At 22.2% G+C, this 14,146-nt stretch overlaps 1 protein-coding gene across 4 annotated transcripts in view; it reads left to right on the forward strand.

The window, feature by feature from the left end:
- The window catches only part of LOC129610455 (titin-like), a 53,706-nt gene extending 49,079 nt beyond the window's left edge, over window positions 1–4,627 (forward strand). For 2 of the 4 annotated variants that reach the window (XM_055523051.1, XM_055523049.1), the window contains 6 exons: window positions 34–333; window positions 420–440; window positions 1,046–1,150; window positions 1,230–1,424; window positions 1,566–1,868; window positions 3,295–4,627. In XM_055523051.1, the coding sequence (XP_055379026.1) occupies window positions 34–333; window positions 420–440; window positions 1,046–1,150; window positions 1,230–1,424; window positions 1,566–1,868; window positions 3,295–3,500 (1,130 nt within the window). In that variant the 3' untranslated portion in view covers window positions 3,501–4,627. The remainder of the gene's footprint in view (window positions 1–33; window positions 334–419; window positions 441–1,045; window positions 1,151–1,229; window positions 1,425–1,565; window positions 1,869–3,294) is intronic. The other 2 variants (XM_055523053.1, XM_055523050.1) reach the window with 2 other exon arrangements.
- Window positions 4,628–14,146: the final 9,519 nt, after the last annotated feature.

Consider the following 14,146-nt stretch of genomic DNA (forward strand, 5'->3'; position numbering starts at 1 on the left):
ATCATTTTAATCTAATAATTTTTTAACATAAAGAAAAACCATCACCTCCAAGAGGTCCATTAACAATATGCGGTTCGAACGATACATCGTTTACATTAGCTTGGGAACCGAGTGAGAAGGATGGTGGTAGCAAAATTATTGAATACATTGTAGAAATGACAGAAAAAGTTAACAACAAATTTACACTCAAAGGATCAACAAAAGAGAATAGAACAAATTTGGTTATTGATAAACTGACAATTAATAAGACCTATAAATTTAGAATTTATGCTAAAAATGAAGTTGGAACTAGTGAATATTATGAAGATGAAGTATTATTTGAAAAACGTCTAAGTGAGTATATTTTGGATTTATATAATACTAAATTTTTTATAGAAATTTTTTATAATTTTAATTTAAATAAAATTAAAATTTTGCAGCTGGAGATAAAGAAAAATTAGGTAAAAAACTTAAGTTTAAAGGTCCATTTCATTGGTAATGTTCAATAAAAATTCCAAATTGTTATTAAAATTATCAATGTTAAATGTTTAAACCTATATGTTTGTGCTCTGTTAGCACCCATTGTATTTAGTAATAACTTTCTTGTTTTAAAATAAATAAGTATACGCAAAGTTTTCATTTTATGCTATATTTCAAGTTATAATACCATACAAGAAGTATAAAAATGTGAAAGTATTGTTCAAAGTTTCAGTGCATTCATCTAAAACACTGAAAATCTAAACAAATGAAAATATTAGGAATTCAATGTTGCAATTTACAAATGCATTAATATTTTTCGGATATAAACTAATCAAATCTAATTTTGATTTTAATATTCTTTCCTAAATTATATATATTGGATTTCAATTAAGACAAATACATCTATTACACTATTTAAAAAACCTATGTGTTGATGATCAAATATTATGTAACATCTATTTTTATTTTACTTCTTTTGTTTAGATCATTTCCTCGTGATTAAATCAACATTGTTTTAAATTGATTTTACATTTATAATGATACGTCGGTAAATAAAAATTTTTTTTTCTCTTTTAATATGTCGTAGCTCCACCATCACCACCAAATAATCTTAGATCAACAGCTATTACAAATCGTAGTATCACAATTGAATGGGAACCACCATCACATAATGGAGGTTCTGAGATAACAGGTAAAATTGTTAATTTTGAAATACATAAAACAATTTGTGCCTTTTACTTAAAAAATTTCAAATTTTTATTTATTTTCAGGATACGTAATCGAAAAGAAATCATCAACATCAAAATCATGGCAAAAAGTTATTACACTTGATAGCCATTATCTTTCATATACAATTGATAATTTAAAGGAAAGAACCGAATATTTATTAAGAGTGTCAGCTGAAAATGAAATTGGTGTTGGTCCTCCAGCACAAACAGCACCATTATCACTTAAGACACACGCAAGTAAGTATATAGCTGTATATAATAATGAAAAAAAAACTATTTTACGCACATTTCTGTCAAATACTAATTTATTTTTTATATAATATACTTGTCTTAATCTGTTTTTGGAAGTAATTTATTTTATATTTATATTTTAAATAGCCGTACCATCACCGCCAACTGGCCCATTAGAAGCAAGAGATATTGCTTCAAATGCAAGCTTGTTTGAATGGGGTATTCCAGAATCTGATGGTGGATCACCATTACTTGGTTATAATATAGCGATACGTGATACTAAAAAGACAATGTGGATGGAAGTTGGTCGTGTACCAGTTGATGTACAGAAATTCCAAATTAGAGACTTACAAGATGGTCATGAATATTTAATAAGAATTTATGCTAGAAATGAAATTGGTTTAAGTGAACCATTAGAATCTGAAGAACCATATAAAGTTGTTTATTCTGGTAAGTGCAATATTATTATTTTTTTTTTGTTATCTTCAAAAACTTATTTATAATCTTATTTGTATAGTATATACAGTGAAGCAAAAGTTTTATTGTTGAAGATTTATAATACCAATATAAAAAACTTATATGTATGATTTATTAAATTTTTTATATGAGCTACTTTTAATTATATTATGGTCTAAAAATAAAAAATTCAACAATCACTTTCCAAAATTTTTCGAAAAACAAATTACTATAATTTTCCGAGAAAAGTAAATCTAAATTCTATGAATTTAGTAGACACAAAAAATCAATATTCCTTCAATATTTTTCAAAGATCTTAAAGATGAACTTCAATCTTAACTGATTTGAATTTATGAGGCGTATGGAAGGAAACAAAATTGTGCAATGAATATTACTGAATTTTAAATATAAATTAATATTTCTCGTAAATTTTAATTTACCATATGTATGTGAATGATTAAAGTAATTTTTTGTTTCATTAATACCAAATTTTAGGAAGATAAATTAATTAAGAATGATTAATTAGAATTATATGATCGACAAAAAATATAGTAAATTCATTATTAGTTTAGTTGTAAATCATAAGCAGAGATTTTTGATTTCTTATTAAATTCAAAAAGCAAAAAAAAAAATTAATTATACTATCTGATTATTAATTATACTAACTGTTTACGTTACTATTTTTTAAAATGGTTGTTTGCTTATACAAACATGAACTACAAATTAGCAATTTAAAAAGTAATGTACAATATAATAACAAATTTTTAGAAAATCAAAAAATAAAAATGAAGAATCACTTCATATTTTTACATGAATACGGAACTTATACTTCTTTAAATTAGTTTTTACTATAACGTTTAGTAAAATCTTATTTGACCTAATTGAAATTAAGACAAAAAATTTTAAAGAACAGGTTACTAAAAATTAATATAATATAATCATGAAAATCCATAGCACAAAAATTTTTTTAAGATTTAATAAAGCTGTGATATAACAACTTGCCAATTTCTTTTTGAATAATATATTAAAAACAATTAAAACTATTCTTCACACTTTATATTATATCGTCTTTAAATTATAATTAATAAATTTTCTTAAAATACAAAACCTTGTTTCATTGAAAAAGTGCTGTTACCGATCTAATATTGATTTTAATCTTAGAATTTACATACATTTTATAATTGGTATAGTTAATTACAACTTTCAAATTTATATCGTTTTTTAAGAATTATCTATATGCATTGCATATTCTAAAACCATTATAAATATTTTAATTTAACAATAAACTTTTATATATTTTAGATGCATAAAATTAAAATATTGTAATTCTCAGTAATCAAAAATTTTTCCCGATTTTTAACAATACATAAAACTATTACATATTTAAAATTAATATATTTTCCTTGTTTTATATTTGTAGGTAAAGAAGCTCTTCCGGATGAACCACGTACTGAACGTTCCGGATTTAGTACAGAGAATACATCTTCATGGCTAAGAGAACACAATATGGATGCTGATATTTCATCATATGCTAGAGCGAAATTGCTAAGAAAAGATGAATATTTCTTCCGAATCAAAACTAAACTTAAACCTAAAACTACAAAGAAAAAAGATGATAAAAAATAAATAATTCTGAGAAAGAAAAAAAAAATTGTATAAAAAAAGGAGGGAAAATGCGATCTATTCTAGATTAAGACATTTAATAGTTGTATTTATTTTTCCATATTTTTTAATTACACCTAGATTTAATTTATTAAAAATTGAAAAAATTTAAAAGAAAATATTAACTACTATAAAATAATTCTCATAATAATTTTTTGATAAGCTTTGTACATTTTCTTAATTGACAGTTAATTTGTACAATAATTTATATTAAAACTGAATGTTTTAAAATTTTAAAACAATTTTATTAAGAAAAACTTAAAAATTAATTTAAAAAAAAGAAAAAAGAAATTATAATTATTTGAAATGTAAAATTAATATATTTAATAAATTTTTATATTTAGAAATTATTTGAAATTGGATAACATATTAAATTTTAAATTTTTTATATTAATAAATTAAGCGAGCGAAGAAAATTTTTATTTAATAGGCTTATCTAATTTTAAATAATTTCTTTTGATAAAAATTTATTTTAATAATTTTATTGCTATTTTACATGTGTCTGTCTTATTTTTTTTTTTGGCTGTGATAAAACTCATTAAACCACAAGTCAACGACGAATTAATTAAATTAAATTAACAAAAAAAAAATGAATTTTAATAAAAATGTCTAAATGATAATTAAACTAAATCAAATTAACTTAAAAAAAAAATGAATTAATATAAAAAATTTTAATAAAATTTTTACTTAGCTAAAAAAAAAAAACAATTTACTAATAATGACGCTAAAAGTGAAAAATTAGAATTACGAGTAAGAAAAATTAATTGAAATTTCAATTTCGGTAATTAACGAAACATCAACATATTTTTTTGTTTTTAAATCTTTATTTAAATTTATTTTTTGTTGGGAGACAAAATATAGGTGCAAATTCATTAAACGATAAACAATATCATTTTTAATAATTAAAATAATACCAAAATAATTATTATTGATAAAAAAAAAAGAAAGTTGATTTATTAAATTACCAAAAATTTTTTTCTTATTTTTAATTCTTTTTTTTCATATTTAATTAATAAAATAAACTGAAAAACTAATAAAATCGAAATATTTATAATTAAAAACAATGAAATAAATTAAAGAGAAAAACTGTAATAAATAGTGAGCGAATGTTGAATAATAAAAATAAATAAAATTATAAAATAATAAATAATAATATAAATATAGCATTTTTATTTAATTTTAATATATCGAAACCCGCATTGCTCTACATATATTCTATGTTTTTCTTTTAATGTTGTACTGTAAAACTAAACATGGAAATAACTTTTCTTTAAAGTGGTCCAAGTTTAATAGGTTTGCTTATAATCAAAAGTACCTATATTGCCAAAAGTATATTGAAATTAATTCTTTCTCAGCACAGATTTTTGACATGGGAATCTCCATACAATGAAAATCTCTATTTTAACATACTACCTTACGAATAAAATCATGGGATTTTAGAGAACTTTTTAATACAGACTATTGTCGAGTGTGTGATTTCACTAAAGGGACTTAAAAAATATAGAAAAAGCCTTATATATTTTATAAGAAATCAATATAATAAAATAGTTAAATTAAATCAAAAATTTAACTTACGTATTATAAAATGTGAACAAATAGTTTTTATTTACAAAATTCATAAAATATTGAAATATCTTTTTAAATTTGAGCTGAAAAATGAAAAATATCAAAAAAACTTGATAAAAATTTTCAAGAAAAAAAAGAAAAAATACCAAACTGAATGCCCAATTTATTGTGAATAGACTTGCTATAACAACTACATAAATATGTCCATAAATATTTTTATACTTGAAAATGTAAACTTAAACCTAAAATGAAAGCACCTACTTTTAATTACTGTTAGTGTATTATAAGTGATCTTCAAATGTTGTTTTAAAAATTTTTAACATAGTACTTGGAAAATCTCCTGACAAACACTTAGTATTTTTTTGTTTTCTTTTTAATATTTAACATAATAAGAAACTATTAGAAATCTACTTGTCTTTTCTCTACTGTTTTTTGTCTACTGTCTTTTCTCTACAAAAAATATGTAAGTAAAATTTAGTATTTAAGAGGCAAATTTTTAGGGTCTTTTTAGAAAATACATACATAGTTAAATTTAAATTGGCTAATATACGTTAATGATTGATGAGAAATTCAATCTGAAAAAAATATTTAAAAATATTTTTCACATATAATTATTAACTTTAAATATTCTTTATTTCAATTGGACATAAAAGTTTTTTTCCCATTACTAATAAAGATTTCAAAATATTGAGAAAAAATTAAATATCTAATTGAAAATTTAATTTTTTTCTTTTTGTAGCATTTAATTAAAAAATTCATTCTTTATTCGTTTATAAACTTTGACAATGAAATATCTGGAATTCAAAAGATAATTTCAACTCAATTTAAGAATAAAATTCATATTAGCTTTGTAACCAACTAAAATTAACTTTAGTTTTGAGACTAAAATTGAAATTACAAGTTACGTTTAAGAAATCTATTTATATATACTGCAGGAAATTTATATCCATATTTTTGATTAAAATGAAAACGGGGTATAATTTTAAATTAAATTGAGTTCAAATTTCTCATTTATTTGAGAAAGATCAAATAAATCATTTGGGTTATAATCTTATAAATTAAGAATTAGATACATGCATGTCCAAATTTCTAAAAGAAAATTATTATAAAATAAAAATACATTACGAATCGTATCTGATGAAAAAGTAATGATGCTAGCAAATTTTATAGCCAATAAATTTAATCATTCGCAAGTTTATCCAAATTTTTGCTTAGACACCTTAAGGGACTTTTAACAAATTATATAATATTTAATTATGTAAATAATATGTATGAGATAAATAAACCAAACAGTTTTAATCCTACAATTTTACATATTTTGCAAAAATCAATTAAAATTTATGAACGATTGTATTTTTTGTAAGAACAACAACGATTGTAATTTTTCTGATGAGTTGTTCATTTTAAGTATTACATATGTAGTTATTATATTTTCAATTTTATGCTTTCCCAAACTTAAAAATATGAACTATTAGTTTACTATTAAATCACTATTTTTCGATTACTATTATTATTAATTAAGTAGTAGTAAAACCTTTGATTTCCTTAGAATTTAATCACATATTCAGACAGTAGGAATTGGTTAGTGTTAATTGAAAGAATTATTTTTTTTTCAATATTAAATATTTAAAGAAAGTTCAAATTTGTTTTTTAATGTATTGCTAGACACACATACATATTTCATCTATTAAAATAAAAAAAATTTTTCTACATCTTTGTTACTTCTGCTTCGTTTTATTATGTAATTATAGATTGCTGAAGAAAAATAAAAAATTTTAATAATATCTGTAAAGTGTAAATCTTATAAAACAGGTGAAAGAAAACAAAATAGGTACACTATTAAAAAATTGAAAATTTTCATGTGGATACTCCAATATACAGACATATAGTTAATTACATGATCTGTAGGTGTTAATTTCTTATCGATTTGATTTTATTGTGGTTTTTGAATGACCACATAAATGATAATATGATTTAGTAAAGCAACAATGTATGAATATTATAATTATTATTATAGAGGTGTTATGATACACGATTATGATATATGTTCATATTTAGCAATAAAGTTTAAGCAATTATTAAAACAATAAATGAGGTGTTTTTGTTTTTTTTTTGTAATTCTATTAAATGTTTAATTATTGCTACAAAAACAAAGTAACTTGGAAGAGATATTGCAATACAAGTAAAAAACAAAATGAAAATTGCGTTATATGATCTTCAAATTATTTGAAAAGTATTCTATTTTCAAGTATTTCAATTAATAATTTTAATAAAGTTATGAAGAAGAACTCATAATTTAATAATTCCATATATAAAGCAACAATAAACTTCATATTATAATTAGAAATTTAATTGGAAATAGAATTGTAAATTTTTATTTCATTTTTTCAGAGGTATGTTCTAACAAATGGATCGGTACCCCCGTTTTTGAAAATTCCTAAAAATCTAATATGTATATTATAAATTACGTAGTATTAATAATAAAACAAACATAGGGCTGCTGTCGTCATTGTCACAAAAAAAAATGCATGAAAGGAAAAATGAGTGAAAGACAAGCACTACTTTTCATAATAGCAACAATTTTTGACATTCCATTTTTTAATAATGACACCAAAAATAAGTGATAAGTTCACTAAAAATTGAGTGAACAAAAACAGTGGTGACAGACTTCATAACAAGCATAATATTTAAAGACTGCTTAGTGTTTGTCGACCTTGTTGTCCAATTTATTAATTTAAGTTACCAAAATACGTAACGTATAGTATGCCCAGCTTTATTTAAACAGTAACTCGACGTACAAAAATCTTCTATTCTTTTATGTTGCTTAACCCTTTTTTTTTTCAAAATTCAAATTATCGGTTTAAATCATTAAATTATATCCAATTGAAACGACTCGCTTCAAGTCTGACAGCCTATGTTATATTAATGAATTCAGGTTTTTGAAATATTTCGCTTAAAATAAAATTAATTACAGTAATTAAAATTACTCGTAGTCCTATAATTAACTTTAAAAATACGTAAATAATTTGATATTTGATTTTTTTTTTAATAAACTTTTAACTTACACTTGACTATTATGAAACAACTTAATTATCCAAAAATAGACCCTTAATAAATTATTACTTGAGTATAGATTTTCCTCAACTATAATATTTTTAATATTTATTCATGACCTTATTATGTGCAATTTTTATCTTGAAAATTTTTTATATATGTACATATACGTTGTATAAATATAATTATAATGTATAAATATTTTTCTATATTCATATACAAATTTATATGTGATATAAATTCTTATACCTTAATAGATGAGTGTTAATAATATTTTATTAAATTGTTAATAAGGCTATTAAGGTTAAATATAAAATGGGCTTAAGACAACAAAAAAAAAAACTAAAGATATGTTACACGAAATTGGTAACTAAATTTATAATTTATTGTGAAATAACAATCGATTTAGCAGTTTGTAACCGCTAATTACCTTTATTACAAAAATATTAAATAGACATTTTCTGGTATATAATATTGACAACTGTATAATTTGTATAAATTATAAAATTATAACTTTTAAAGATATAAGAAACAGATATTGTTTGAAGAATTCAACAAAAGATTTATTATTATAAAATTTTAGTCTTAAATTTGAATAAGGTTATTTAAAAACAATAATGTATAATTAAATTGTTGGAAGAATAACCCATAATCATTTATTATAGACAGCGCAAAATTATAGCAGTAAAATATCATTGTATTTGAAGAAAATATAGTTTTTTGTTTTATATATTCTACATTAAATACTTGCTTATTTTTCATTTCTATTAATTATGGTTTAAGGGTGATTATATTAAGGTATTTTCCAAAAAAAATTAACATAATTAATAACACTACACAACACATGTTATTGGTTTACACTTTTCAACATGTTGCTTGCTTTTCAAAGATGACAGTAATTATTCATTGATTATTACTTTTTCTTTAGATTAATACAAATATGTCTTTAGTTATATTATAATCAGAACATTAGAAATTACTGGTCAGAACATTACCTATTACAATTTCAATATACAAATTAATGTTTCTTAAAATTTCAGTTAACACCGATTCCAATATAAAAAAAAAATTTCACAAAATTCTACAAAAAAGTTAAGAGCCTCAAATCGCATAATCTCACAGATAAATTATAGTCTTGAAAATAGTGTTAAAAAAATAAAATAACTAATAATTTCTAGTATGAACAGAACAGGTAAAACAGCAACTTTATATCTTGTACTATAAATTTTAGTCTACCTTTAATATTATTTTACAATTATTAATTAAATATTTTTATTTCTATTTTTTGAAAAATAGTTTATATTCTAATATTAGTACATAGTTACCATATATTTTAAATAGTTAAATCGATGAAATTTTTATAAACCAATTAATTTTATTCATTATACAGTGGTGGTCTTAAAAATATAGCCAATATGTTAAGTATTAAAAATATCAAGCAAAATAAAATTTTTTTCAATATAAATTGAAATGAATTTTAATTGAAAAAAAATTAATATGATGCAAAATAACAATTCGGAATGGACAAACTCTTCATTGTATAGAATAAAGTCATTAACTTTCCAAAATGAGGGAAAATCTCAGCGAGATATTTAAAAATTATTTAAGATTCTAGGGAGATGACGAAGAAGGAATAAATAGTGACAAGTTGTGCACAAAAAATTGTTCCCTTATCGTCAAATTACCTTTTTATACCGCGTAACTTTATAAAAACTGAATTAAATTTGAATATGCAAGTACTTAAGTAATTTGAATGGTACGGAGGCTAGAACAGTCTATTATTGAATTCCATTAATGAATTCTCGAGTAATTAGAAACGGCCTAGAATTCTCAAAAAAACGTATAGATTTGACTGAAGATATGGAGATAAAACAATGACTAAATATCTCTTTACCATTGGTACCTTGTGGTAGATAGTTTCTGCTATCATATCCCGTTAAATTAATCTTCTTTTCGTCCATCCCCAAAAAAATTCGCCATTCTATATGTATCTATAATAAATATAAATAATCTGTTACTTGAACTTGACCGATCATCAATAAAATATATGTATGTATATTTCGCATATATAGTTGTAGAACATGTTTTTTATACTTAATATTTGCTATATGTACATATACATACATACATATATAATTTTAAATAAATTTTCTATATCGAAACTCTTTAAATATGCCATAATTCATATTTTTTTAAATTTGTCACTAATATAGAATAGATTAATAAAATAACAATAAAAATAATATTATAATAATTAGCATAAATAAATATGAACAATTTTTAGACAAGATTATGTAACATAATTAAGTATTTCTGTCGGCTTTATAATATTTCTGGTTTTTTTTTATGAAAATTTTGTTTTTAGTTTTTTATTATACTCTCCGTTCTACATATTAAAAATTCGGATAATTGAATTCATCACAGACTGGAAATTAACGGAAAATAAATACCGTATCGCGAATTATCTATAATCTATGACCTATGTGATAAAATTTATTTGAATAAAACTTTATGTGCTGAAAACATGAAGGTCTTTTTGGAGAAAAATCACTAGATGTTTTTTAAATAAAAGAGATACAAATTGTGCTATGCGCATGTTTCTTAAATGAAGAGTAAACTGAATTAATTTCGGATTTATTTTAGAAAGATTGTATGTACCAGCAATTTTATGTAACACTTTTGGCAACAAGAAATCTTGACGACGTTAAGGTACAAAATTTTATATAGTTTTTAAAAACTAAGTGTATAAGTAATACGAAATATTGGAATTAAATTGTAACAAAGCGGTTTCTTTTATAAAGGTAAAGTACCTAATTGACATATTGTTTTTGTTTTGTATTTATTTAAACGGTACCACCCACAATTTTCAATTTGATGTGGAACATTCTATTCATTTATCCTTTCTATGTACCACAAAATATTATTTTCCAAAAAGTACTTTCTGAAACAATATCCATTTTTTAAAATTGTCTCAGTTTAATTGGTTTTAGTTGGGCTTATTAAGAATTTGACTATACATACTTATTAAAAATGAGCTTTAACTTTTAAGATTTATGATTCAAAATATTATTACTCATATGAAATGAATAATTCAATATAATACATTTACTAATTTGAACTATTCAATATGATCATAGCATTATATTTTATTTGAAAATTTTTCCTGTAAACTATGTTTCTCTTTCACTTCAAGTTTATAGCAATGAGGGTGTGAAATGAAGTGTAAAGTTTTTAACATACTTAACGTATGTATAAATAAGCCGTTCGGCATAGCATTTTTAAAAGCTCACAAATTATATTATATACGGAAATAAAATTTTCAATACGAAAAATTATTTAAAACGGACAACTCAAACAATGAACTCTAAAATAAGTTAATAGTTTTTTTTTTTAAGTTATTTACACTTTTGATCACGCGATTCCATATTTAATAATTTGTGTATCAAAAATTTATAGACAAATAACGTATAAAATATTATCTTAATGTAGATACAAATTTAAAGAATTTGGTTAAACTAAAACTTACATTTGAATCCTATATTTTTAAGTAAATTCAAATTTGAATAATTAATTAATTATCTAAACTCTATCTGTATCAAATCAACTTTGAAAAGATAGTTTTATTTTTAAATATAAACGATATATGTATGTAAGGTATATTCTAGCCTAACAAAACAATAATGCATCATTAATACATAAGAATTGATACTTAGTATTATATTACATAATAATATTAAATTGCACATTATGGTCTGAGTATTTAGTAGCGAAAAGTAATTTTTTATGATTCTATAAATACATTATGGTTAATCATAAATTATAATCAAGACTAAAATATTTTTATATTTTTTTTGAAATTGAAAAATAAATAAACTGATAATATAGCTACTGTGTAATTCAAAACGTGATTAAAAATAATTCTTAAATAATTTAACACCTGAATAATTTCTACTAAATATTATTTGTTTGTTAATCACATAATTGTTAATTTCTTATAATATATGATGAGTATAAAAAATACTATGAATAAAATAAAAACTTGATAATATTTGCAAAATAAATTATTATACAAAATGAGTATCTAGATAACTATGATATTTTTAGAAAATTATAATAAAATTGTATTGAAAAACGACATAAGAATGTAATAACTCTTAAAATATTTCTGTATATGTTTGTGTGTCAGATAATTTAATAAAATTAGTATTTTAATGCATTCAAGATGAAAAATTTTAATTTTACATAATTATTATATAAAAAAGAGTATATTGCAGCAATCCCCCGGGTACCCCCTACTATTTGCTAGGACTGATTGGTTTAAAAATGTAACTGCAGAAGTTGACATCTAATTTAATAATAACAACAGCCCTACGATGATTAACTCTGAAATTAATTAAAATTAATAAACTTAGTAAAAAGAACTTTCTATAGCTATATTAGATTTACAAATTTTTAAAAATCAATCTTTTATATTTTAAATTTTAATATCCTAATACATAATTAAACTTAAAAAAAATCACATTCGCGAATGGATATTTTAAAAACAAGCATAGAAAAAATAAAGAAAAAAACACAAAACTACACATACATTCTGTATGTAAAAGTCAGGTGCAATATGTATGATGCTTGCCGCCAATTTGTTAATTACCAAATATGAATTCTACATATACATACCTACATACATATGTTGTATTATTTTATTATTAACATGGGAAGCAAAAAAAAAAACCAAATACATTATTTTTTTATAAAGTATCAGTCTCGTGATTTAAATATTGCTGAATTTATTAACCAAGATGTTTATGAAATAAATAACTATTAGTACACGTAAGATATATGAATGTAGGTATGTACCTACCTGCTAAAAATCTAATTACAATGCATTGTATGCAGTTACGTAAGTATACATATGCATTCGAATAAGAATATAGCACTATGGAATTCCACTTCTCATATACGTTTTAATTTTATAATTATTGGAAGTATTAAATTTGTTTCGTCCCTCTACGGGATATATGTATTTATGATTACACGGGATTTATTTATTAGTACATGCATGCATACACAATAAGCTTTAGCAACCCCGCAAAGGCTTTGGCAAGATAAACGAAAATAAATTCTCAAACTTACAATATTTTAGTTTAGAAGTCACAAAAAAAACATGATAATATAGTTTACAATAAGTTAATCTTCCTATTGGAACTGCTAAATTAGTAACGGAGAAATAAAAATTTATTTGAATTAGTTAAAACGTTTTATAAAATTTCACTTACATAATCCTTTAAAATATGAATATTGCGATGACAATATTATTGATCCATTGATATATTGTAAATTCTAGTTTTTTCATAACTTCTCACAAATTATATAAAAAACACAAAACACTGTTCTTATTTTGCTTACGCTTTTCTTGTTTCACTTCTTTAAAACTTTATTTTACAGTATAGCTTGCGATCTTCAACAAGGGTTTGTTCTGAAGAATAAAAGTATCGAAATTTGAAAAAAGTACCAAAAATTAGGTTAAAAAAAGTAGCATAAAAGTAGCATAGTTATTTCTTTCAAAATAATATGGTTTGAAAGATAAGAAATATTCCTACAATATGTAACAAATATTGACACAAAGAGAGACTTTAAAAAATAATATTCAGACTCATTTCACGTTAATTCACAATAACATTAAAATATCATTTTATATTTGTAATGCAATACTCATAGCATTTAAAATTAAATATAAAAATATATGAGTATGCAAGTGTAAAATAATGAGAAATCGCACTTGTAAAATAATGAGAAAGAGAAATTAAAATATGCAATAAAAAAAAATCAAACTCATGATTTGAAAAAGTAACATCAATGAAAAAATGACAAGAGTATCAAATAAAAATGGACAAAAAGTAGAAACTCCTAAAATTAATTAGCACTTTTACGATCCTGGCTTACAATGAATGATAAAATAAATAATAATTATTTTGGTAAATATTGCTTGGCTT

The sequence above is a fragment of the Condylostylus longicornis genome, unplaced genomic scaffold (assembly GCF_029603195.1).
Source record: "Condylostylus longicornis isolate FDR11 unplaced genomic scaffold, ASM2960319v2 ptg000044l, whole genome shotgun sequence".
Lineage (NCBI taxonomy): Eukaryota > Metazoa > Arthropoda > Insecta > Diptera > Dolichopodidae > Condylostylus > Condylostylus longicornis.